Source organism: Manis javanica, chromosome 5 (genome assembly GCF_040802235.1).
Source record: "Manis javanica isolate MJ-LG chromosome 5, MJ_LKY, whole genome shotgun sequence".
Lineage (NCBI taxonomy): Eukaryota > Metazoa > Chordata > Mammalia > Pholidota > Manidae > Manis > Manis javanica.
Genome location: NC_133160.1, coordinates 80228331 through 80255556, shown reverse-complemented (window position 1 = coordinate 80255556; position 27226 = coordinate 80228331). Strand labels below are relative to the sequence as shown.

General features: G+C 42.1%; 1 protein-coding gene across 2 annotated transcripts; it reads right to left on the bottom strand.

Annotated features, from left to right (window-relative positions):
• Window positions 1-16136: 16136 nt before the first annotated feature.
• On the bottom strand, window positions 16137-25587 carry TIFA (TRAF interacting protein with forkhead associated domain). Of its 2 annotated transcripts, XR_012131621.1 has the most exons (3): window positions 25431-25587; window positions 17366-18012; window positions 16137-16246 (listed from the first exon to the last, which is right to left on the bottom strand). XR_012131621.1 is itself a non-coding variant. In XM_017678144.3 (2 exons), exon 2 carries the CDS (start codon window positions 17986-17988, stop codon window positions 17431-17433), a length of 558 nt encoding a protein of 185 aa, XP_017533633.1. In that variant the 5' UTR covers window positions 17989-18012; window positions 25431-25587; the 3' UTR covers window positions 16672-17430. The 2 variants fall into 2 exon arrangements, 1 of the variants encoding a protein (XP_017533633.1); XM_017678144.3 differs by lacking the exon at window positions 16137-16246 and having other exon boundaries at window positions 16672-18012.
• Window positions 25588-27226: the final 1639 nt, after the last annotated feature.

Below are 27226 nucleotides of genomic sequence, written 5' to 3'. Positions count from 1 at the left end.
AGATTTGGGAAAGTGGAGGAAATTAAAAGTTCTGTTTTGGAAAGTTAAATTTGAGGTGTTGAGAATTTTGGGTAAATATGTCAAATGGATGATGGGCTGTATGTCTGCGGCTCAGAGAAGAGGATTAGGTACCAGTTTGGGAGTCAGTAGTAGACCAGTGGTATTTTAAGTCTACAGTAGCTGAGATCACCCCAGGGAAGCGTATGGGCAGAGAAGTCCAACTAGTTAACATTTAGAGGTCAGGGGTAGAGAAATAGTCAAAAGCAGATAAAAGGGGGAATGCAGGGATCCAGAGAATGTGGTACAGGAACCAGGAAAAGAGGGGAGTCAGTACCAAATGCTACAGGGGGCACTGGCAAAAGAGGACAGGTGTGTCAGTTGAGTTTAGAAACATAAGATTGTTGCACAATAACATTTTTAAGTAAGTGAAGGGGTGAAAATTGAATATCTCATAAGAGGTGATGGGTAAAAAATGACAAGTGCAGTCAATTTATTTGAAAAGTTGCTGTTAGCAGAGAAGTGCAGTAGCTGTAGAGGGATGTAGACTTAGGTGGGTTTTTATTTTAAGATTTTGGAACTTGTAAAATTATATAACCTGGAATTATGCCTGGTTTTTGTGTTTGGAGTTTTTTTCGCAGTAATTGGAGGGAAATATTTTAGTAAAAGCCAGAATTTCCATCCTACTTTAATTATGTAAAGAAATTCTAACCATCATTTAAGAACATAGGCATCAAAAATGTATATCAAATGTATTCATAGTATTTTTCCATCTTCATTTACTTGGTGCCACTGGTAATTATCTGATAGAAGAGATCGCAAAAGAATTCAGTGAAAAACAGATTTCTTGTGTCTGATTCTGTATCCTCAGGAAATATTAAGGCTGAAAATTAGGGAAATGGTATTAAGTTATCATGAATATTTTCATTACTATCACAATTTTTTTTTTTCTGACAACCATATCTAGTAAGTCCTGTGTAGATCAATAATCTTTCATATGTGACCATTAAGTCTAAGGACCTACTTGTTCTCAATGTATGGTAACAGGTACTATGTGTGACACCATGGTAAGTAACCTACGTACATTATCTCAGTTGATTTTCACAGAAACCCTGTGAGAGAGGCACAGTTTTTAAAACTGCTTTGCAGAAGAGGAAACAGGCTCAGAGTTAGAAATTACACAGGAAATGGTAGATAAGACCAGGCAGTATGATTCAGACAGCACACAACACTATACATACTTCCTTTCTATGGAAATTATATCATTATTGTTACTGAAGTTTTATTGAGGTATGGAAGGTTTTTTGTTTTTCTGGGTGTTTTTTTGTTTGTTTGTTTGTTTGCTCACCTGTTAGAAAAAGTCTGTCTAAACTAACTTTGATTGAAACATTTTTTTTAAGATATCTGAAGTGGTATAAAAATGCACTTTGACCTAAGGTTAAGTTTCACTGTTATACCTAATCTTGGTTGTCTAACATCAGAAGTTTTAAAATGTGAAATGCAGGTGATTTGCACTGGAAGGATAAACTGATTCAAGAAGGCCAAAGAATAACTAAGGCACAGATGGGGACCATGACCATGCCTTTATTCAGGTGAGCAGCAGCAAAGCTTTCCAGGCAGCCTTCTACAGGGCTCCAGAACAAAGCTGGCCCAGGGTCATTAGGCACATGTTTACTGTCATGCACAGTACAAGCAAGGTAACATACTACTGAGTCATGCCTCTCCTGATATCCCGTGTGAGGGAGCCTGACAGGCACCGTGTTCTTGTCCACTTTCCCCACAGTCCATCCCTTCAGGGCTCCTCACCTTAACACTCTAGGCAGAGGAATTCTTCCAGGATGATCTCTTGGCAAGGAGGGCTGAGCCCTTGGGCCCACCAGCCACAGCAACAATATAAACTGCAGCAACATGCTACTAAGAGACAAGCTCCCCCGGCAAGAATGCCAAACAGCAAATGCCATGTTGTCCTCAGTTGTGCCCACCATTCCTGTAGGGGGTCACCCATTAGGCATTGGACTTGATGTATTTCCTGCTATATATGCTGGAGTGCCTGACTAACTTGGTAACTATCAGGGATATAAACATGACATTCAGTCTGAATTAAGGCACATACCCCTCCTTGGGCTGCTGTCAATAAATCTTAAGGCCATACAAATCTGAAGCACTACCTTTTGCATTGGTAAACTTCCATAATTTCTCATGGATAATGCTTGATAGGTATGATTTAAGGCCTGAGCAGTACGCAAGGCCAAAGTGTGATTTCTGTCTAACAGAATAGCCGCACCTTTCCGGGAAAAACACAGCTAGAGGATAATACCACCAGGGTGTCTGTCTTACATGATACCTAGCATGCATCTTTTCCCAGTTGTGAGTTTTCTGCCTAGAGTTTTCTTCACTGGCTGGTAAATATGGGGTACCCAAGTACAGTGCCCATCCAATTCCTTGGAAGGTAGGGCCAACTAGGGTGTCCACAGACCCATAATGTGTTCCAGGGGACAGGCATCACCCCACTGCCATTCCCACGAGTTACATTTCCAACAGTGACATTTTTTTGGGGGGGTTGAAGGGAATTTTATTTTTTTTAGCTCTAGAAACACTTTATAAAAGGTATTCTAGTATATGAGTACAGCTTTACCAGGATGTGAGAATTTGGTGTTACTATTAAATCTGTTCTGTGATCTTAATAGATATAAAATGGTGACTAGTATTTTTTTTAATTTTAGTATCCTTAATATAAAATCACATGAGCAACATTGTGGTTACTAGATTCCCCCTATTATCAAGTCCCCACGACATACCCCATTACAGTCACTGTCTGTCAGCATAGTAAGATGCCTTAGAGTCACTACTTGTCTTCTCTGTGCTGAACTACCTTACCCATGCACCCCCAAATTATGTGTGCGAATTGTAGCTCTTTTTCTCCTTATCCCTCCCTTCCCACCCATCCTCCCAAGTCCCTTTCCCTTTGGTAACTGTTAGTCCATTCTTGGGTTCTGTGAGTCTGCTGCTGTTTTGTTCCTTCAGTTTTTGCTTTGTTCTTATGCTCCACACAAGAATGAAATCATCTGGTACTTCTCTTCCTCTGCCTGGCTTATTTCACTGAGCATAATACCCTCTAGCTCCATCCACATTGTTGCAAATAGTAGGATTTGTTTCCTTCTTATGGCTGAATAATATTCCACTGTGTATATGTACCACATCTTTATTTATTCATCTACTGATCAACACTTAGGTTGCTTCCATTATCTTGGCTATTGTAAACAGTGCTGCAGTAAACATAGTGGTTAGTATGTGTTTTTGAAACTGGGATCCTATATTCTTAGGGTATATTCCTAGGAGTGGAATTCCTGGGTCAAATGGTATTTCTATTTTAAGATTTTTGAGGAACCTCCATACTGCCTTCCACAATGGTTGAACTAGTTTATATTACCACCAGCAGTGTAGGAGGGTTCCCCTTTCCCTGCATCCTCACCAGCATTAGTTATTCCTAGTCTTTTCGGGGTTGGCCATCATAACTGGGAGGTTATATCTCATTGTGGTTTTAATTTGCACTTCCCTGATAATTAGCAATGTGGAATACCTTTTCATGTGCCTGTTGGCCATCTGAATTTCTTCTTTGGAGAACTCTCTGTTTATATCCTCTGCCCATCTTTCAATACAGTTATTTGTTTTTTGGGTGTTGAGGCATGTGAGTTCTTTATACATTTTGGATGTTAACCCCTTGTTGGATATGTCATTAACAAATATATTCTCCCATATTGTAGGATGTCTTTTTGTTCTGCTGATGGTGTCCTTTGCTGTACAGAAGCTTTTTAGCATGATGTAATAGTCCCATTTGTTGATTTTTGCTTTTGTTTCCCTTGCCTAAGGAGATGTGTTCAGGAAAAAGTTGTTCATGTTTATATTCAAGAGATTTTTGCCTGTTTTCTTCTAAGAGTTTTATGGTCTCATGACTTATATTCAGGTCTTTGATGCATTTGGAGTTTACTTTTTTGTATGGGGTTAGACAATAATCCAGTTTCGTTCTCTTACATATAGCTGTCCAGTTTTGCCAACACCAGTTGTTGAAGAGGATGTCATTTTCCCATTGTATGTCCATGGCTCCTTTATCCTATATTAATTGACCAGATATGCTTAGGTTTATAGCTGGGCTCTCTAGTCTGTTCCATTGGTCTATGGGTCTGTTCTTGTGCCAGTACCAAATTATCTTGATTACTATGGCTTTGTAGTAGAGCTTTAAGTCAGGGAGCATAATCTTCCCCACTTTATTCTTCCTTCTCAGGATTGCTTTGGCTATTTGGGGTCTTTTGAGGTTCCATATGAACTTAAGAACTATTTATTCCAGTTTGTTGAAGAATGCTATTGGTATTTTGATAGGAATTGCATTGAATCTGTAGATTGCTTTAGGCGGGATGGCCATTTTGACAATATTCTTCCTATCCATGAGCACTGGATGTGTTTCCATTTATTGTTATCTTCTTTAATTTCTCTCATGAGTGTCTTGTAGTTTTCAGAGTATAGGTCTTTCACTTCCTTGCTTAGGTTTATTCCTAGGTATTTTATTCTTTTTGATGCAATTGTGAATGGATTTGTTTCCCTGATTTCTCTTTCTGCTAGTTCATCATTAGTGTACAGGAATGAATGCAACAGATTTCTATGTATTAATTTTGCATGCTGCAACTTTGCTGAATTCACATTAGATCTAGTAGATTTGTAGTGTATTCTTTAGGGTTTTTTATGTACAATATCATGTCGTCTGCAAACAGGGACAGTTTAACTTCTTCCTCTCCATTTTGGATGCCTTTAATTTCTTTGTGTTGCCTGATTGCCGTGGCTAGGACTTCCAGAACTATGCTGAATAAAAGTGGGGAGAGTGGGCATCCTTGTCTTGTTCCCAATCTTAAAGGAAAAGCTTTCAGCTTCTCGCTGTTAAGTATAATGTTGGCTGTGGGTTTGTCATATATGGCCTTTATTATGTTGAGGTACTTGCCCTCTATACCCATTTTGTTGAGAGTTTTTATCATGAATGGATGTTGAATTTTGTTGAATGCTTTTTCAGCATCTATGGAGATGATCATGTGGTTTTTGTCCTTTTTGTTGATTTGGCAGATTATGTTGATAGATTTTTGAATGTTGTACCATCTTGTATCCCTGGAATAAATCCTACTTGATCATAATGGATGATCTTTTTGATGTATTTTTGAATTCAGTTTGCTAATATTTTGTTGAGTATTTTTACATTGATGTTCATGAGGGATATTGGTCTGTAGTATTCTTTTTTGGTGGGGTCTTTGCCTGGCTTTGGTATTAGAGTGATTCTGGCCTCATAGAATGAGTTTCAGAGTATTCCCTCCTCTTCTACTTTTTAGAAAACTTTTAAGGATGGGTATTAGGTCTTCACTAAATGTTTGATAAAATTCAGCAGTGAGACCATCTGGTCCCAAGCGTAGTTTTTTGATTGCCAATTCAATTTCCTTGCTGGTAATTGGTCTACTCAGATTTTCTGTTTCTTCCTGGGTCAGCCTTAGAAGGTTGTGTTTTTCTAGAAAGTTGTCCATGTCTCCTGAGTTACCAAGTTTGTTAGCATATAATTTTTCATAGTATTCTCTCATAATTATTTGTATTTCTGTGATGTCAGAGATTTTTCCTTTCTCATTTCTGATTCTGTTTATGTGTGTAGACTCTTTTTCTTGATAGGTCTGGCTAGGGGTTTATCTATTTTGTTTATTTTCTCGAAGAACCAACTCCTGCTTTCATTGATTCTATTGTTTTATTCTTCTCGATTTCATTTATTTCTACTCTAATCTTTATTATGTCCCTCCTTCTACTGACTTTGGGCCTCATTTGTTCTTTTTCTAGTTTCATGAGTTTAGACTATTCATATGGGATTGTTCTTCTTTCCTGAGGTACGCCTGTATTGCAATATACTTCTCTCTTAGCACTGCCTTCACTGCATTCCACAGATTTTGCGGTGTTGAATAATTGTTGTCATTTGTCTTCATATATTGCTTGATCTCTGTTTTTATTTGGTCATTGATCCATTGATTATTTAGGAGCGTGTTGGTAAGCCTCCATGTGTTTGTGGGGTTTTCCATTTTCTTTGCATAATTTATTTCTAGTTTCATACCTTTGTGGTCTGAGAAGCTGGTTGGTACAATTTCAATCTTTTTTAATTTACTGAGGCTCTTTTTGTGGCCTACTATATGATCTATTGTTGAAAATGTTCCATGTGTACTTGAGAAGAATGTGATTCTCTTGTTTTTGGATGGAGTGTTCTGTAGATGACCATTAGGTCCAGCTGTTCTAATATGTTGTTCATGTCTCTGTATCCTTACTTATTTTCTGTCTGGTTGATCTGTCCTTTGGAGTGAGTGGTGTGTTGAAGTCTCGTAAAATGAATACATTGCATTCTATTTCCCCCTTTAATTCTGTTAGTATTTGTTTCACATATGTAGGTGATCCTGTGTTGAGTGCATAGATATTTATAATAGTTATATACTCCTGTTGTACTGACCCCTTTATCATTATGTAATGTCCTTGTCTCTTGTGACTTTCTTTGTTTTGAAGTCTATTTTGTCTGATACAAGTACTGCAACTCCTGCTTTTTTCTCCCAATTAGTTGCATGAAATATCTTTTTCCATCCCTTTACTTTCAGTCTGTATATGTCTTAACATTTTAAATGAGTCTCTTGTAGGCAGCATATAGATGGGTCTTGTTTTTTTATCCATCCAGTGACTCTGTGTCTTTTGATTGGAGCATTCACACCATTTACATTTAGGGTGATTATCGATGGGTATGTACTTACTGCCACTGCAGGCTTTAGATTTGTGGTTATCAAAGGTACAAGGGCAATTCCCCTACTATCTAACAGTCTAACTCACTTAGTATGCTATGTCAAACACAGTCTAAAGGGTTTTTTTTTCTCCTTTTTCTTCCTCCTCCATTCTTTATATATTAGGTATCATAATCTGTACTCTTTGTCTATCCCTTAATTGACTTTGGGGTAGTTGATTTGATTTTGGATCTTCTTAGTAATTAATTCTACTTTCTTTGCTGTGGTTTTATTTCCCCTGGTGACAGCTGTTTAACCTTAGGAATACTTCCATCTTTAGCAGTGCCTCCAGAATGCACTGTAGAGGTGGTTTGTGGGAAGTGGATTCTCTCATCTTTTGCTTATCTGAAAACTGTTTAATCCTTCCTTCAAATTTAAATGATAATATTACTGGGTAGAATATTCTTGGTTCGAGGCCCTTCTGCTTCATTGCATTAAATATATCATGCCACTCCCTTCTGGCCTGTAAGGTTTCTGTTCAGAAGTCTGATGATAACCTGATGGGTTTTCCTTTGTATGTGATCTTTTCTCTCTCTCTGGCTGCTTTTAAAAGTCTATCCCCATTCTTGACCTTTGCCATTTTAATCATTTTATGTCTTGGTGTTGTCTTCCTTGGGTCCCTTGTGTTGGGAGATCTGTGCACCTCCATAGGCTGAGAGACTATCTCCTTCCCCAAATTGGGAAGTTTTCAGCAATTACCTCCTCAAAGATACTTTCTATCCCTTTTTCTCTCTTCTTCTGGTACCCCTATAATGCAAATATTGTTCTGTTTTGATCAGTCACACAGTTCTCTCAATATTCTTTCATTCTTAGAGATCCTTTGTTCTCTGTGCCTCAACTTCTTTGTATTCCTCTAATTTCTATTCCACTTACAGTCTCTTCTACTACATCTAATCTGCTTTTAAATCCTGCCATTGTATGTTTCATGTATGGAATTTCTTAATGATTGAATCTCTGTCCTAAATTTGTCCCTGAGTTCTTGAATATTTTTCTGTACCTCCATGAACATGTTTGTGATTTTTATTTTGACATCTCTCTCAGGAAGATTGGTAAGTTGTTTCATTTACCCCTTTTTCTGGTGTTTCTGAGATTTTTGTCTGAACCAGGTTCCTTTGATGTTTCATATTTCTATGTTGTGCCTTCTAGTGCCCAGAAGCTCTAGTCTCTGGAGCTGCTCAGCCCCTGGAGTGATGTTGGGGGTTGCAAGGGAGCAGTGCTGGTGCCTCAGGGGAGAAAAGAGCTGTTTCCTGCTTCCTGGCTGTAGTGCCTGTCTCCATTGTCAAAACCAGTGGGCCAAGCACATAGGTGTAAGCCTCTGCGCTTTTTATCTGTTGCTACCCTAGGTGGGCCTCACCCTGGCTGGCCTGACACCAGGGCAGGGACTGCCAGTTTGCGAGCCGGTGCTGGCAGGCCAGGAGGAAGGCGCAGCAGGCTACTTACCACAGTGGAGGGCCTGGGAGCTGAGTAGCCAGCCAGGGGCATGGAGCGCCTGAAGCTCCTGACAGTTCCCAACCTGCTGGGCAGAGCCCACCCAGACAACCTTGTCCACCTATCCCTTCTCCCGCACAGGAAGCTCCGTGCAAACCCCAACCCTTCAGCAGCCCTCTTGCTGCTAGGAAACCTCTCAGACCGCCTGTTTTTCCATTGTCTCAGAGTGGCCAATGTGGATCCCTGTCCTCCATGAACAGCTGGAATCTCAGTCTCTCCAAGTATTCCTCCTGTCTTCGCTTTCCAATGCCACTAATGTCCAGAGCACCATGCCATGTAGGTTTGTGCTCCCAGAGCAGATCTCCAGGGCTGGATGTTCAGCAGTCCTAGGCTCCCACCCGCTACCCGCTCTTTTTCTCTTCCTCCCACCAGTGAGCTGGTGTGGGGGAAGGGCTTGGGTTCCACTGGACCAAGGCTTTGGTACGTTACCTTGTTTCATGAGGTCTGCTCTGTTCTCCAGGTGTATGCAGTCTGGTGCAGCCTTCTTTCCTGTTGCTCTTTTGGGATTAGTTGTATTAACTGTATTTTATTATATGTGGTTTTGGGAGGAGTTCTCTCTCTCACCTCTCATGCCGCCCTCTTGAATCACTCAATACACCATGGTGCTGGGACAAGTAATTCCACAGCAATAGCTAAAAGTTGCATTACACCATTCCATATGGCATACCCAACCTAGGGCTTAGTTTTATTCACTCTTTCCCTTGCTCCAGCGATGATAGACACCTTTGTATCATACCATGCTGTCAACATGCTAAATTCATTCTGGAACTATGTCCAGTTAACTGCTGAGGCTGGCTGAATTCTCCATAGAAGGCCAACTAAGACAACAATGGGTAGCTCAGTACATACCCAAAAGGAAATGTTGGCCATGGAAGCATAGGTGTGTACCCAATCAACCACAGTATTCACCCAAAGACAGCAGGGAGGGCTCATTCATCACCACCATCCACACTGCTCACAATTCAGCCCATTGGCTGTTTTGCCCATCCTGGTTTCTAACCAGATTGTCTGTAGATAACTGTATAGCAACTGCTGTCCATCCTGTACTCCTACTTTTACTAGTCCCATCAGTATACCATGCTGCTTCTGGTATAGGGACTTTTTCTTCCTTGAAAGGGGAAGGTTCCACAGGATTACTCACAGAGGGTGGGGTTCTAAGGCCATAGTTTCATTACAGGACTGGGCCTAGGATTTTCTGTAATTCCTGTCCTAGGGACTAGCAGACAACTCCCCTCTCTGCTCCAAATATGCCTCCAACTTTGCCAGTGTGGGTATCTGAGCTACTCCAGTGCTGGGCTTTCAAACCCACCCAGCAAGTGGATAGGTTGTTCACGCAGAGACAGCAGCTATTCCTGTAATGGGTTCCACAGCTAACAAGGCCATGTATATGGCTGCTAATTGCTGCTCAATGAGGGAGTATCTTAACTCCGTTCCTTACCATAGTTGTGACCAAAACCCACTGGGTTGGTGAAGGTGCTCAGACCTCTGCCACAGGCCCCACCCTAACCCCTCAGGAGTTACATGGACATCTAATTCAAAGGCCTGCTAGGGTCCACAATCTGAAGGGCTTGGGCCTCTTGAATAAGGCGTTTTGCCATCAAAAATGCTGCTCCACTGACTGGGTCATCCCAGTCCCATTTTGCCCCCTTTTTAACCATATTACATAAGAGGCAGCACACTTGTGCCAAATGTGGACAAAAGCCCTCCAATGGCCAAAAAGGCCCTAAAACGTTTGCAACTGCTGTACGGTTGTTGGGCGACAGAAGGCCTGTACCTTATTAGTTATAGATTCTGGAATAATCTTTGTCTTTTCTGACCAAACAGTACCCCCCCCAAAAATTTGACTGACAAGCCAGGTCCTGGTATCTTGTCGGCATTCACTGCCCAACCACATGCCTGTAGATGGGAGAAGAAAGTGGGAGCTGTTCTTGGTAACTGCAAGAGAATCAGAAGTTAGTAAAACATCATCCATGTAATGAAATATTTTTACAGCCACAAGTTGGGGCCATTTTGACAGATCAGCAACCACCAGGCCATGGCAAACAGTAAGGCTGTGTAGATATCCTTGCAGCAAGACTGTCAAAGTCCACTGTCGTCCTTGCCATGTGAAAGCAAATGGCTCCTGGCTCTCAGGGGCCAGTGCTATAGAGAAAAAGGCATTAGCAAGGTCCAGAACAATAGTATGTTCCTAGAGTCAGTCAGTTCATCCATCAAATCAGCAACTGATGGTCCATCTGCGTGCAGCAGCGACTCCACTTTGTTTAACTCTCTGTAATCCACTGGCATTCACCAAGTCCCAGCCAGCACTGAATGGGCTGTGTGTGAGTCACACAATGCCCACCTTCTCCAACTCCTCAATGATAGCAGTTATTTCTGTGTGTCCCCCAGGCAGCCAGTATTACTTGATGTGGATTATGTGCCATGGTGCAGGCAGCTGCTGGGAGGCATGCTTAGGATAGCCTCCTATTGCTTTTATCACTCGCACACGGAGGTGGAATGCACCAGCAGTGGGTTGCAACCACAGTCCTTGCACGATGTCAGTGCCCAAAATGTACTCTGATATGGGGAGACAAATCTTGTGTACACTTGAGGTGGAAGATGATCAATCGCCGAAGTTATTGAGTTCACTTTCACTTTAACAGATCACCCACTGCTTCCATCAGTGTATGATACTGGGCCAGGAAACTGTTCAGGGTTCCAATATGAGAGGCTACACTCTGCCCCTCTATCCACCATAGCCAAAACCTGTTGTACATTTGTGGGGCACCAGTACATGGTTAATTCTACACATGGCCTCCAGTCTCTGCTGCCCTCCACCAAGCGGGTCCCTTGACTTTGCTCCTAATCATACTTAAACAGGAGACCATCATCCCCGGGGTCCGTGCCTAGTGTGATCAACTGGTCTTCCGGGTGGAGGGCCAGTGCAGCAGGCACAGCCTTTGCAGTCCCCAACTTCATATACTGCTGTTCTGGTTTCAGTTGCTTCCATAATTACAACAGATAAGCATTTGACTGATGATCAGTTTTTTGGCCCTGTCTACTCTATCAGCTAGTAAGTCCACCCACATCCAGGTCCGGGTTACTCTCTGAGGTACACAGCCCTGCCTTTTTCCTTCTGGGGGCCCTCACTGAGTCTCTGCACGCACCCCCCTCTGCTGCCTCCGGGTTTCAGCTTCTCCCAAACTGGCCACCACGGTTGTTACTTCATTAATCAGGCGTCCCACATAGGGAGCCAGGATTGCCATAAGCAAGCCAAAAGTACTGGAGGGGGCATTTTGCAACACCAAGTCCCACATTCCAGCAAGAAACTGCTCATCATCTAGGCCACACTGAACATAGCCTGGCACATGCCCAACTCACATCAGACCTGCACTAGGTCTACAAGAGTGCCATTTACTTACAGTCTCAGGGACACCTCAGTGCCAGCGCAGACTGTTTGTGTGGCTGCCGTCACTCAGTCCAGGAGGGAATGATTCCCTTGCCCGTGTCTTTGGCTGTTATGCAGCTGCTGACAAAGGGAGGGGTGAATAGTCACAGAGGCCATTTTCTCCATCTCCTGGGCACTACAGATAATGCCATCCACCTGCAAATCCCAAAGTTGTAACAGCCAGGCTGCCAGTGGCTCTCCCAGTCACTGGTGAAACTGTTTTCCTAGGTCCTCCAGCTCGGCCTGTGTATATGGCCGGTATGTGGTGACTTTGGTCACATTGGGGGCCCCTTGAGGCTGCTTCAAGGTTGACTGTGTGCTCACCTGCAGCATGGTTAGAAACAGCCAGCCTGCTTGGTGGCTGCCTCCTGTGGGGTCCACTTACTCAGGCCAGGCCCTAGGGGCTGTATTACAGCCTCCAGCGTTACAGGAGTCTCGTCTACCTGTTCCCACTCCCGTGGGGGCACCCATACCACTGACAAAGCAGCCACTGGCTACCACGTGCCACCCTGGGGTCAGCCCTCTATGTGCCCCTCCAAAGGAGCACTGGGTTCATACTGGCCTGAAGCAAATCCTGCCAGCTATGCCAGCTGAAATGCAGGTGATTCATACCTGGAAGGTTAAACTGCAATTTGGGAAGGCCAAAGAATAACAGAGGCACAGATGGGACTGTGACCATGCCTTATTTGGGTGTGCAGCAGCAGCAAAGCTTTCTGGGCAGCCTTCTTACAGGGCTCTGGAGCAAAGCCGGCCCAGTGCTAGTGAGTATGTTTACTGTCATGCACTGCACAAGCAAGATGACATAATACAGAGCAGTGCCTCTCTGGAAATCCTGTGTAAGGGAGCCTGACAGACACCATGCTCTTCCCACATAAAATGTTCCTGCCTTGATTTTGGCCTGTAAGCAATGATTTAACTAACAGTAATAAGAAAGCTGTTGTATCCCTCTGCATCTCATGATGATATCTTCTATGAAAATGTTAGTAAGCAGTGCCAAACTGGTTCAACTCTAGCCCCGCAGTGGCCTTCCACCAGCAACAGAATGTTGAAACCAGCAACAGCTGAAACCACCGCTTTCTCATTTTCCTCACCAGTGCTCCTTATCCTAAATTCATTGCTTAAGAGATGCAAAGCCAAACAAGCATTTTGTGCAAGTTTAAGAGTAGAGTGATGAGTGGTATTGGACTTGGGGACAACTGGTAACAACTAGAAGCCCAGTAAATTCCTAATACACTTCATAGAGCTCACACTTAGTCACCACCTGAATGGAAGTTCTGATTGTTTGCATCAGAGTCCAGTTGGTAAAATGTAACAACATCTGTTGTAACAGATAACTATTACTGAAAGGAATTAAGTGTTAGAGAACTGAACAAGAGAACTGAACATGTGGAAGTAGCTGCCACATAAACACATATACACATAAAAAGTGTTAACAATACTTACCTCCTGGCAGTAAGATTGCAGCTAGTTTTTCTACAAAACAAATTGAAACAAATATTACCACTCATGTTAAAGCCTTGAAGTACTGCAGTACTGCTTCTAGTCAGTCAATGCATTAGTAGAGACAGAATCTTCTAGAATATAGTTATATGGTATATGAGATTGCACCATTGGAAAGTACCACTTTGTCATAAAGTTAAGGTTCAAGAAACAGCCTATAACTGAAAAATGGACATAACTGGAGCCATTTTAAAAGAAGCAGGAGGGAATACTTCCAAATTCATTCTGTAATGCCAGATCACTCTAATAGCAAAACCAAAAAAGACACTCCAAGGAAAAAAATTGAAGACCAAAATCCCTGATGAACATAGATGCAAAATCCTCAACAAAATATTAGCAAACTGAATTCAAAAATACATCAAAAGGATCATCCATCACAATCAAGTAGGATTTATTCCAGAGGCATAAGGATGTTACAATATTCATAAATCAATCAATGTCATACACCACATTAACAAAAAAAGTAGAGGAAGTGTGGGCACTGCAGAGAAACTGCCTTTGTTTGTTTGAACTGGGCCAAAACCTTTGAATTGGGCAAAATATAGCTGTTGTTTTAAACAAGTACCACAAAATTTAGTGGGAGAATGGACATCCTGATCACAAGACTGATGGTTGTGGACTCTGAAGATAGCCAATCAGTGTATGTGGATAAAGTGAAAGTTCCTATGGCCAGGATCCTCATCTGAACCTAAACTACTTGATGATGTAACTGGCCTGTTGCTAGGCTACTGCTTCACACCCTAGGCAATAAGCTATTACTGACTGAGTCACTATATAAAGAGCTCCACCCAGTGCTCTGGGTGGAGGCAGAGATGAAGGAGGATTACAGAATTGCAGGATGCTATAGCAGCAGACATAATTCTAGTGCTCAACCTATCACCAGGAGAACAAGTTGGGTAATAAATCCTTTCACCTCAAAAACGTTCCATTGTGATTTTCCAATTTCACTGAATTCATAGTGAACTTGCCTGAGGCTGAAACCCATTGGAAAGACAATAGGCAATGTCAGGAGGATCCATCATTGACCAAAGAAATGAATAGGTTGCCCTCATGAGAGAAGTGTTTCATTCAGTGGGTTGTGCCTATGGATGGGGAGATATTCAAGTGTCCCCCAGTGGACATGTGGTCTGACATCGCTTGCCTCTTAGAGGACTGGGCTCCACCCCAAGACTGGGAAGGGGTGGAGGTGAGACCTGAGGCAGTAGGGATGGCCCTTGGTAAAATAAGTAGGTCATTTAGAGTGCCCATGAGGTGGTGGGAACAGTGGGAAGTTTTTTCTCATAGTACTGAGAAAAGGCCGTAAGGAAGAAGGACGTCCTCCTACAGGCAGCATGAGAAGAGTCAGCACGAGAACGTGAGCTGCGAGGTGCTGATGAGGAGGTAAAAAAATTGTTGGTGACTGAAATGGCATCACTATGAGGTGCTGTGGAAATGGTAAAGGATGTTGTGGTAACCAGAGAGAAAGCAGCATGAGAAGGAGCAGCAGCCCAAGAAGAAGCTGCACGAGAGTGCAGGCTGCCAGGTGCCATAGGGCAGGTGAAGGAAGTAGTGGAGCCATCAGCCCCAGAAATGAAGGAGCAGAAGTTTGACAAATAGGTGGGGATGGAGGCCCTGCTGTCAGAGACATCAGCCTCTCCTTGGTCGAAACCCCACCCGGTTGAAAGCTTGGTGGAAGCTGGTGGGAAGCCCAAAAGAGAATGAAGACTTGGCAACCGCAGGTTCCTCCAGGAAAGGTGCAGCCCCCTTCCCAGGTCATGGAGCACTCTACACTCTGCCCCTATACTCAGGCACAAGCAATGAAAGTACAAAAGGAAATACAGTCTGCTGCTCATAGGAAGAATTTAAAGGGCCCCGTGAAGGTCTCAAGGACCCAGATGTGGGCTGATTTGATAAAGGCAAGAGTAGACACAAAGAAATTAGATGGAAGTCAAGTAGAATCTTACTGAAGCTGTGGCAACAATTGAGGCTATAGCAGCAGTTTCAGCCAGAGGACAAGGAGGTGGAGGCCAGATATAAGCAGTAGGGCCAGCCTGTGTGTCCGCAAAACTTTTTGCTGGAGAGGCTGGAGAAGGTGGGTATTATAAGGCCCACCCATGGTTCCTTTAGTTAACTCATCTGAGTAGAACTGGTTTGAATACAGCCAAGATGACCACTTGGTGGCAATGGATTTTCTAGGCTTAAGGGTTATTATAATCTGTCATGATTTGTGTTATGTGTATATTGTCATAGCCTCTATTGTTGTTATTATGGAATTTGGATACAGTGTTCCAGCTTCCTAGCACAGGGTTCATTGCAGAAGATTGATGGCACATAGATTGAGAGGTGAGAATCCTGGAGGGGTGGAGTGTGGATAAAGTGAAGGTTCCTATGGTCATGATCCTCACCTGAACCTAAACTACTTGATGATGTAACTGGCCTGCTGCTAGGCTACTGCTTCCACACCCATAGGCAATAAGCTATTACTGACTGAGTCACTATACAAAAAGTTCTGCCCAGTGCTCTGGGTGGAGGCAGAGACGAGGGAGGATTACAGACCTGAGGACTGTTGGATGCAGAGGTAATTCTAGTGCTCAACCTATCACTGGGAGAACAAGCCAGGTAAAATACCCTTTCACCCCAAGAACATTCCATTGTCATTCCTCAGTCTCACTGAATCAATAGTGAACTCCCCAGGGCTGAAACCCATTGGCAAGATAGTGTATAATCCAGTGGCTGAGCTTGTTAAAACACCCATAGAAAACTTGTTTTTCTTTTCTTCAATTCATGTAATTGCCTCCTCTTTTCCTCATAAAGACCCCTTGCTTTTGCCCTTCAAGCAGGACACTATTTGGGTTTCTACCTGAGTTTGTACTCCCCAAATTATAATTCTTTGATCCCAAATAAATACGTACCTCTCATTGTGGCTGTTATTTTCAGGCTGGCAACTGTGTCACTGGTACCAATTAACACATCCCTTCACTTAAGGAGCCAAGGAAAAATAAATTTCCTGGGATGAATAGGTCTGTAAGGGATATATTGGAAGTTTCACAACTTAGCTGCAGTAACTTGTATCAAAGTCCAATTTTTACTTGCTCCAACTCCCACCCTCCTGTGGCCATCTTTTGGGAATATGTTTTTGCTATCCACGTGGTCACTTCTGGAGCAGCTGTTATTTAATGTGACCTGAGAAGAGTTGACTGGTAGAGGAGTGGGCAGCTGACCTAGGCTGTCCCTTCACTGGAACTGGGAAATCAGGTTCTCTTTGGGTGACTGATAAACGTGGGACCTACTGGTGCCATCTAGTGGAGGAGGAACAAATGGAGAATGGGGCCAATGTGCACCGAGGGGCAGAGCTGGAGGGGTTTGAATCCCCAAGCTACTGCTGAATGCCTCCCTTAGAACAGCCTAACAACAGCTTTTTCCTTTCGTCAGTCTTAAAGAAAATGGTTAGAGAAACTGTGACTTTATTATGTGCACAGATGCTGTTAAAATTTTGAATTCACAGAATTAAAAAATGTGTAGAACATAAAAAGCAAGTCGTTTTTGGTAAGAAAACAAAATAATGCTAAACTTAACATAGTGGTTCATTAAAATGTTGAAAATACTGGCTTTAGATGATAAATATAGACAAGAAGAACTGTATTCTTGGGAATAAACACTATAATTCTGTAGAAAGAAAATCATACAAAATCAAGGTATTATTGCTCAAATAAGTCTCCCCATATTAAAACCACAGTTATGTACAGACATTGTTCCCAAACACATCATGCTGTGTTCCAGTACTCTGGTACAAGTGCCAACAGGCTACAACACCTGTAACAACTTGCCTGTAGCCCTGACCTTTGGAAAACAAACAGCTGCTGTGAAATAACATGACCAACTCAGAAGGTAGTTCTTTACAAAACAAAACACAGGACTAAAATCAAGCATAAAAAGAAAAAATAATATAACTAATTTTGAGAACAGTACTCCTTCATCACAAAGGATGCTTTTTGCACATTAACCCTCACATACGTACACTTAGAATAATTGTTCATATATCCAGAAATGAAACAGGTGACTAAATGAATAACAGAATTTACAGACTTCAAAATGGCAATAGGAGATCTATTAACAGATGACAATAATATCCTCCACTAACCGGAGCATCTATAAAATAACTATGGAGCTCTTCATCCTCACAATTCTCCTCTTGGCCATCTGTGTTCACAATTGATTTTCATCCATTTCTGTAGGAGTAGTGCTTTTAGTGGAACAGTATGAATAACTGCCATACTGAGGTATGGGCTCCTGTGGTGGCCAGTTGCTTTCTTGCAAGAGTGATCTTGGAGACAAAATAAACTGGGTCTCAAAAAATTCTAATGACTCTCCATCTTCTTTCTCCATTAGGAATTGATAGTCACCGAATCTGACCATGCACTTGTACGGCAAGTCTATTTTATTTAGGTAGCCCAACTCCTTATTGTTCACAATCAGACTGGTCTTCTTACTCATATTTTTAATTTCAAAAGAGAGAACGGAGCTATCAAACTTTTTAAATAGCTGTAGAGAAAACTGAACTCGGGAAACCTGTCTGTCCTGAAAGGTATAATGACAGATGTTGGAATTTCGGCCAAATTTCAGCACTTCACTGGAGGGGAGTTTTTTTCTGTTATAAAACCTTACTGATTGGAAAATTCCACTGTTTAGCTGGCCAGGATGGTAAACAGTTATCTGGAGATAAGTGAGTGTCTCTTCTGTGTCGGCGTCTTCAAAACTGGACATGATGGGCACCAGAATTTGACCTGCCTGCAACAATTAAACCAGGATGTTAGTTTACCCCCACACGTCAGGCACCGAGATTTTTTATTCTAATATTTTAATGAAAAGCTTCTGACAGGCAACTTATTTAACCTTTAAATTAAGAAAACAATACATAGAACACTTTCAATTAACTAGTAGCTGGGAGAAATGGTATACCAAGCTCTATGAGAACTGGTATATAACTTTTTCCTCTCTCTCTATTTTTCATATTTAGTTTGATAGACCACACATTTAATCAAAACAATAACAAGGAATGATCATTGGTAATAAAGAGATGGGGTTGGGAGGGGTGGATAAAGAAACTTCAGTTTTTCTCATTTAAATAGGGTGACTTGGGCCAGAGAAATAGCTGTACTTTGAAAAGAAAATCAGGAATAAAGAATCCCTCAGGTTTGAATGCCTTCAGAGGATATACATATGAAGAAAACCTACAGTTTATTAACTGAATTATAATTAGATATATTATGAATAGTGAAAGTTGATTAAATAAAAAGTTATAAACAAATAATTGCAATATTTACCCTTTATATCCTCACTTAAATTTATGCTAGGGAAAGGGTTAAAAACAGTAAATGCTTTAAAAGTTTATTTTATTGTATAATTTTAAAATTTAGACATTACACTCTTAAAAAAAAATCTCCACAAGATAGTTCTGAATATCATAGTCTGTACTCATACTGGAATTAATTATTTTTGTCAATGGTTCCTAATGACTGGACAAACTTATTATTCACCACATTCAGCACAATCTAACTGCCATTAAGAGAAACAGCATTCCTCTAGAACCCAAGGTTCTAGCGGTGCCTCCACCTCCACTTCCCTAAATGTATCTACAGTAATCAGTGGAATAAAGTAGATCATAGAAGAGGAGAGTTACTAACATCTTTGAGAGGTTATTTTGACACAGCACTGTCATTTTTAACTAATTTATTTTAAAAGAACTGCATGCCCATGATTTAAAATTTCAAACCGTAAAAAAGGATTTTTTTTACGTATCTTCCCTTCACCCTAACCTTTGTTTCCCTCTTCTAGTCAACCACAAAGTTGCTTTTATCCTCACAGAAATTTTCTTTACAAGAAAACTGTGAGTGCTCACACACACAAATACGTCTCCACCCAGAGAAAAAATTGTCTATCCTCACAGAAATTTTCTTTACAAGAAAACTATATGAGTGCTCACAGACACAAACATGTCTCCACCCAGAGAAAAAATTGTCTTACACAAATAGGAACATACATATTTAGTTCTGGAGCTTGCATTTTTCAAACTAATAATACAATGGATGATTTGTTTCCATAAGTACACATATAAATACACCTCCTTCTTGACCAGCTGCATAGAGCCCCTTTAATCTAGTGTGGCGGTGAATTTCACCAGCAGAGCGATGCTGTGCTCCCCTGCACTCCTGAAGTACTGTTTTTCGGGTTTGGGGATCAGTAGTCTTTCAAGTGAAGTTGATTTGTAGTTTCACTGTTTTTTGTTTGCCATCTATATTAGATGTCAGTATCAAAATTATGCTGGTCAAAAAATAAAGCAGAATACTTTTTATGCTCACTGTTATTTACTTTTAAAATACAATTTTTCCTACTATTCTGCAAAATTGTGTTGCTAAAAAGCAAACTCTCAATTTATCCAATTTAACAAATGACAGAGCTAAACAAATTTTTTTATTTGGAAATATATCTCTAATTTTAACAGATTTTTTTGGATATTATTACATTATATTGCATTGCTCAAGGAGACAACAGATGCCTAGCTATAAGCAGAAAAAGTAAGAGGAACTCTCAAATTTTGAGCCAAGGGTAAAAATTACAATGAAACCAAAGGCAACAAGAATTAACACACAGTAGGTTGAACTGGTTAATCCATCTCACACCATCATCTCAAGATACTTTAATTATGATGATGAAGTCTCATTATTCAAGAAGCAGACAGCATAAACAAAAATAATTATAATGAGATGATGCAATTAGCACTTGATATGAAAAGAATTAGCTGTTAACAAGTAAAGAGCCTAGAAAGGAAAAGCAAGGCTCTGTTAGAGATCTCATCCTTGACAAGGATACACTGCCAGCATTCTAGCTCATTCTTGGAATTTGGACAATAAATCATTTCCAAAAGGAGAAATGAATTCAAAACATGGTGAATTCTGGATACAGTCTTTTAGTAACACCTAAGTTTTGTTTTCTTTCTTGTTCTTTATATAAACTATTAGCTTAGAATTCAGGCTTTTGAGCAAATCTGCCACGAAGAAAAGTTTGCCCCGTATAGGCTCTTATGCCTAGTACCCAGGACAAATTTATTATCCACTACAAGAAAAAAATTAATTGACATTTTGGTCTATAAATCAGTGGCTATAGTGTCCTGTAAGGCTGTAAGTGGTGTGAATCATTTATCAGGGTTCGATGAACTTCTGGTTCCCAATTGTGGCCCTCCACAACACTGAGCTAGAGCATATCACTGTCAAATACTTGCTGCCTCTGCCTACTGGGCCTGTCCCTACTGCTTCTTTTTATGCTCTTTTTTTGCTTTTTATGCTTTTTATGCTTTTTATGCTAAGTCCCTATGACTTCCCACTCTGTTGACAGCCATGTTAACCAAACATGCGTGGAAGGGACATGGAAGCTTATGTCCAAGTAAAAGCTTTCAAGGACGCTGCATAGTTCTACCTTTCTTCTTTCCCTTTACCATATCTGCAGTCTTCCAAAGGAGCAGCTCAGCCTTGGTCCTAGAAGAAAGGACCGAAGACAGGACCTAAAAGGACATGCAATACGAGCAAGCTATCAACCCTTCTGTAAGTCACCTGTTCCTGAGTGATATGTAGCCTGAGCTGATAGATGCCTTCACATATCCTATAAAGGGATGAAGCCACTATAAACCCTGACATACCAGGCAACTACATTTTGTATGTGTTTCATATGCTAGGCAGTACTAGTCCTTTCCATACACTGTCTTAGCTAATCTTCAAAATAACCCTATGAATCCTGCCCAAAGCAATCTACAGATTTAATGCAATCCCTATGAAATTACCAACAGCATTCTCCAATGAACTGGAACAAATAGTTCTAAAATTCATATGGAACCACCAAAGATTCCGAATAGCCAAAGCAATCCTGAGAAGGAAGAATAAAGTGGGGGGAATCTCGCACCCCAACTTCAAGCTCTACTACAAAGCCACAGTCATCAAGACAATTTGGTACTGGCACAAGAACTGAGTCAAAGACCAGTGGAACAGAATAGAGTCTCCAGACATTAACCCAAACATACATGGTCAATTAATATACGATAAAGGAGCCATGGGCATACAATGGGGAAATGACAGCCTCTTCAACAGCTGGTGTTGTCAAAACTGGACAGCTACATGTAAGAGAATGAAACTGGATCATTGTCTAACCCCATACACAAAAGTATATTCGAAATGGATTAATGACCTGAATGTAAGCCATAAAAACATAAAACTCTTGGAAAAACACATAGGCAAAAATCTCTTGGACATAAACATGAGTGACTTCTTCATGAACATATCACCCTGGGCAAGGGAAACAAAAGCAAAAATGAACAAGTGGGACTGTATCAAGCTGAAAAGCTTCTGTACAGCAAAGACACCATCAATAGAACAAAAAGGTATCCTACAGTATAGGAGAATATATTCATAAATGACAGATCCAATAAAGGGTTGACATCCAAAATATATAAAGAGCTCATGCACCTCAACAAACAAAAAGCAAACAATTCAATTAAAAATGGGCAGAGGAGCTGAACAGACACTTCTCCAAAGAAGAAATTCAGATGGCCAACAGACACATGAAAAGATGCTCCACATCGCTAGTCATCAGAGAAATGCAAATTACAACCATAATGAGATATCACCTCACACCAGTAAGGATGGCCACCATCCAAAAGACAAACAACAGCAAATGTTGGTGAAGATATGGAGAAAGGGGTACCCTCTTACACTGCTGGTAGATATGTAAATTAGTTCAACCATTGTGGAAAGCAGTATGGAGGTTCCTCAAAAAGCTCAAAATAGAAATACCATTTGAACCAGGAATCCCACTTCTAGGAATTTACCCTAAGAATGCAGCAGCCCAATTTGAAAAAGACAGATGCACCCCTATGTTTATCACAGCACTATTTACAATAGCCAAGAAATGGAAGCAACCTAAGTGTCCATCAGTAGATGAATGGATAAAGAGGTGGTACATATACACAATGGAATATTATTCAGCCATAAGAAGAAAACAAATCCTACCATTTGCAACAACATGGATGGAGCTAGAGGGTATTATGCTCAGTGAAATAAGCCAGGTGGAGAAAGACACGTACCAAATGATTTCACTCATCTGTGGAGTATAAGAACAAAGGAAAAACTGAAGGACAAAACAGGAGCAGAATCACAGAACCCAAGAAAGGACTAACAGTTACCAAAGGGAAAGGGAGTGGGAAGGATGGGTGGGAAGGGAGGGAGAAGTGGGGGTGGAGAAGAAAGGGGGCCTTATGATTAGCATGTATAAGGTGGGGGGGGGCACAGGGAGGGCTGTGCAACACAGAGAAGATTTTACAGCATCTTACTACGCTGATGGACAGTGACTAATGGGGTATGTTGGGGGGACTTGGTGAAGGCAGAGTCTTGTAAACATAATGTTCCTCATGTAATTGTAGATTAATGATACTAAAAAAAAGTCCCTTTTTGTTTGCTGACATGCCTATGGCTTTGCTATAGCTTGCATGTGGTGGATTGCAATTCTCTGCTACTCCTGAATAAACCCATTTTGCTGGTAAGATAACTTTTAATTTTAAGGTTAATCTATATGGAAAAATTGAGCTATACAGTTAGGATTTTTATATTTTCCTATATGAAATTGTACCTTAATAAAGTTTTTTTAAAAATAAATAAGTAAAATAACCCTATGAATCACAGTTCACTGATGTGGTAGCTGAGTTCCAGAAGGTTAGCTAAGTAGTCACAGTCAGTGGCAAAGGCAGGATTCAAACAGAGCAGAAATGCACTCTCTCTCCCAGTACAGTTACTTCACAAACTATAGCAGTTAACCTGCAGAGAAGGGGTCATGGAGGTGAACTTGAACCAGTAATACACCTAGAATCTAGTCTTTGCGAGAGAAATCCACTATTCCTGCTGCTCTGTAACAGGAAGAGGAAGCACCTGTTATTGTAAGCATCAGTTAACCTTAAACCTGGGTGTATGGTATTAGTTAGCATGGAGCCTTGTACTCATTAGTAATTGTGGCAGGTCATTTGTAGAACTGCAAAGTTGAATAAATCCTGGTCTCTGACCTCAAGGAACTTAGAAATTAATCTATTCATGAATGTCCAGAGCTGCAAGGTTCCTCTATGAAGTGGCCTCTAACTAACATTTCCACCTGGTCAGTAGAAAAGCAAAAAAGACAGAAACAGCTAAAATAATAAGTCAAATTGGTAGATTTTTTTTTTTAATCACTAGTGTGCAAGATCTCAAAAGTACCTTTTTCAAATCTGTTTGACATAAGTTATTAAAGCAACAGAAGAACCATTAGCTTATAACCATGAGTGGTTAACTGTGGTTATCTCTGGGAAGGGAAACTGTAGTTGGGGCAGAAAGGACTGCACATTCTGCACCTTTGGAATTTTAGTACTCAAACATTTAACAAACACTTTCTTTACAAGATCACAAGCCATTTGATTTTTACAGAATTAAATGGAGTTGGAGATTAGTATGAAAGTAAACTGTGATATCTGACACGAAAAAGTTGTGAAACGTGATGTCTGACACAATACTTGTGTCAATAAACAAGCTACAATAAACAAATAAATATAGAAATGAAAATGAGTCCTGCTCTCAGGAACTTTAACCACAGAAGCATAATAGAGAAGGTGTGGGCTCTGTGTCCTTGAATGCTGGAAGAAGAGCCAACCTCTCCCGTGCTGAGCGCCAGGAAGTACACACACACTCACCCGGCGGGCTTAGAGCTGAGAAGACCTGGACTAGACTCAAGTTGGCGTGTGACTCCTCTCAAAGGAAAAAGGGTGGGTCTGTGTATAGATACACGCACACACACACACACATACACACACAGTGGGTCTGTGTATAGATACACACACACACACACACACACACACACACAGCCACCACTCCCAAGGCCAGGAGAAGACACTATCCTCTCTCTGCGAAAAGGTGTTTGGCCTTCAACTGTCATGAACAAAGACAGATGTATTTTGCTAAAAGTGGCCAGGTGACCAAGCAGTTTAACAGAAAGTTTGGTGCCCCTGGGTGGTCATGTGTACCAGCAGGTTTCTCATGCTTTAACGGTTTATTCTATTAAAACAAGTTCAACTGTGAAACGGAGTTTGTTCTGGGTGATGTGTTACGGAAGGTATCACTGAAAAATTGTTAACTTTCATCCGCCTCAGTCTCCACCCTGTCTCACTGATCCTCAGTGAGGGTATGTCTATCTTGTTGCAAGCAGGAAGTTCCTTTTTTTACCAGGGGCTTTCCACCCTAGCCAATGCCCAACACTCAGCTAATAGGAGGGGAAGAGAAATTTGGAACTACAACAAAAAATCCAGTTATGGTCTTGCCTAACCTCCCTCACTGGTCAGCACCCTGCAATGTGGTTTTGAAGACATATCTGAACTCTTCTGTTCAGCAGAATCAATACTAAAATAACAGGTCCTGTAAAAGGAGTTGTGAAAACCAAAAACAGCAAGAGGAAAACCTTATGAAAGCTCAGGGTTTTTTCCAGAGACGGTGTTTTCTTTCTCCTCTCTGATTGGCCTGAGTCCAAACAAGCCTGCACAGTTCGGCTTCCAGGCTGCGGTCACCCGCTGTGGGGCTCAGGGCACAGGCCCCCAGAGGACCGGGTGAATCCCTCCTTCAATCTGAGGGCTGGGGAAAGTCGTGGGAAACAAGGGATCATCATATTTCCATGTCAAACCAGACTGAAACAGGGAAGGCACGTCTGGAGGAACCCTCTCCAGAGGAACCTTGTGCTCCGGGAACCCAGGAGCCCGGCCTAAGGGTCTCGGCCAGCGGGCAGGGAATGGGTTCGGCGAGAGGGTTCCCTGCAATTGGCTCATGAGCTGCACTTAACGGATTTTTTTTTTTTTTGCTTAGTTTTTTCGATTAGAAATAAAATGTGCAAAGCACTGAAAACTACAAAGAAAACACGCCTCACGTGCACTCTTTCTGGGCTTCCCTCCCGTGCATAAATTCCCTGTGTTTTATAAAGCTGGGATCCCGCCGGGTTTAACTGGGAGCGTCGCGGGTGCGCGGGGCCGAAGGAGCCGCGGGGCCGAAGGAGCCGCGAGGCCGCTTCTCCCCGGAGACGCCGTGACAAAGCTTCTCTCGGCGCAACGGACAGAGACCACAGCTCCCACCCCGCCGACGGCCGCCGCCCGCCGGTACCTGGGGGCCCGGAGTCCGTGAACTTCCAGCAGAGGCTTCGCTTTCCGGGCTCGGCCCGAGGCTAACGGAGGCGCCCGCCGCCGCGCCGCAGCTACGCGGGAGCCAGGGACCCGCGCGAGCTCAGGAGGGGCTGCGGACCCGGCCTCCGCCTTTATGGAAACCCGGGGGGCGGGGGCGGTGCTGACGCGAGAGCGGAGGAGAAGCCCGGCCCCCTCCGCGCCCTCGCGAGCTCCCGGGCGGGTTCCAGGCGCGGAAACTGGCGGGGCCGCACCTCCCCAAACAGCAGGCTCCTCGGGGGATGTAATTTGCTAGCTCAGGGAACGGAAACACTTCCATTGTAAGGGCTACTTGCCCCGCAGCCCCCAGACAAATGTTGGACGGGGTGGGCGGAAGGCTGGGAGTTGAACTAACCTACCAAGAAAGCCAGGTGCATGGCACGAGCAGTCTCAGATGTTTCCTAGAGTCGGGAGAATAGGTCCTCTTTACACGTGAGCAGACTGGGGCTGCGAGTGGTTAAGGGTCTTCAAGCAGGAGCAGAGGCAAAATTTGAACCAGCTTCAGAGCTCCTGATCAGCCTGCTGCTACCCGTGGGTGGCTCACCTTACACTCTGCCGCCCCATCCACCGGAAGGCATTCCTCCCTCAACACCCAGGGGCTGGAGTTCCACAAGAAAAGGCTGGTTCAAGGTGCACTGGGCAAACATTCAATCTCCCAGGAGTCCTTAACAGCCTAGAGAGTATGAGGCAATAGGATTTTTCTGCCTGTCTGGAATGACCTAAGGGTGCAGAGAAAACCTAAGGACAATAGGTGTCTTGAGGGGAATACAAGTGAGACTCAGAGAAGAGAAGACTGCGAACAGAGAAGTGAGGACCAAGCTTGTGGTGACTGAGGTCAAACTGGCCTACATACTGCACAGCTTCGGAAACTGGCAATTCTGGCAGATTTCAAATGGAAGCCGCCCCTCGAGGGTTCCGTGCTTGACTTCAGGAGAGCTGCTTTTCTGTGGGTCAGCTTCACTGGCAATAAAATAACGTGGATGTTTGCTGCTTCCCCACCAGAGAAAGCAGTTGTATGGGAGGGGTTAAGTTTTGAACTCTTCAAATTAGGTACAATCAGGAACTATAAGCGTGGCGGAGGAAGGGTGTAGCTGCAAGTGAGGCAGTTTCCAAGAAGCTGCAATTTTGTTTGTTAATCATCAACATTTATTATTTCTTCCCTGAAATATAGACAGCCAAAGTATCTTCTTTCAGCTGAAGAACATTAGACCAAGTAGAAGATAAGACATCTAATTTGACTCCACCAATAAATTCATACAAATAAGATAATATCAGAATTGGAGCTTCTGACCTCCAATCTTTAAATAAGATTCGGAAATGCTTTATGAGCTGTGAAGGACTGCTTAAGTAGATGTTATTAATAACACTTAACAGAGAAAAGCAACAGTTGCTAAAATTTATGAACTGAAGATTATTCCATTTTTGTTACCTTTAAGGAAGGTACCAATTTAGGAAGAGATTAAAAGGAACCCTTCAGAGAAAGGGATATCCCAAAAGTTCAGGCAGAAATTGTTTATTAAAGCAAAATGGAAGAAAAGAATAGATATGTATGTTGTTGATGCAAAAAAAGGGCATTATTTAATGTTTGAATTATTGGTGATGAATCACTTAATGTGAAAATAACATAAAATGCCCACTATCCAATACATTTCTGTCTAGCATCCAACAATTTGAAGTTTCCAAAATCATGTTAATGTTAAGAAATAAAGTATAATTTTGTCACAGTTCTTGTATTCAATG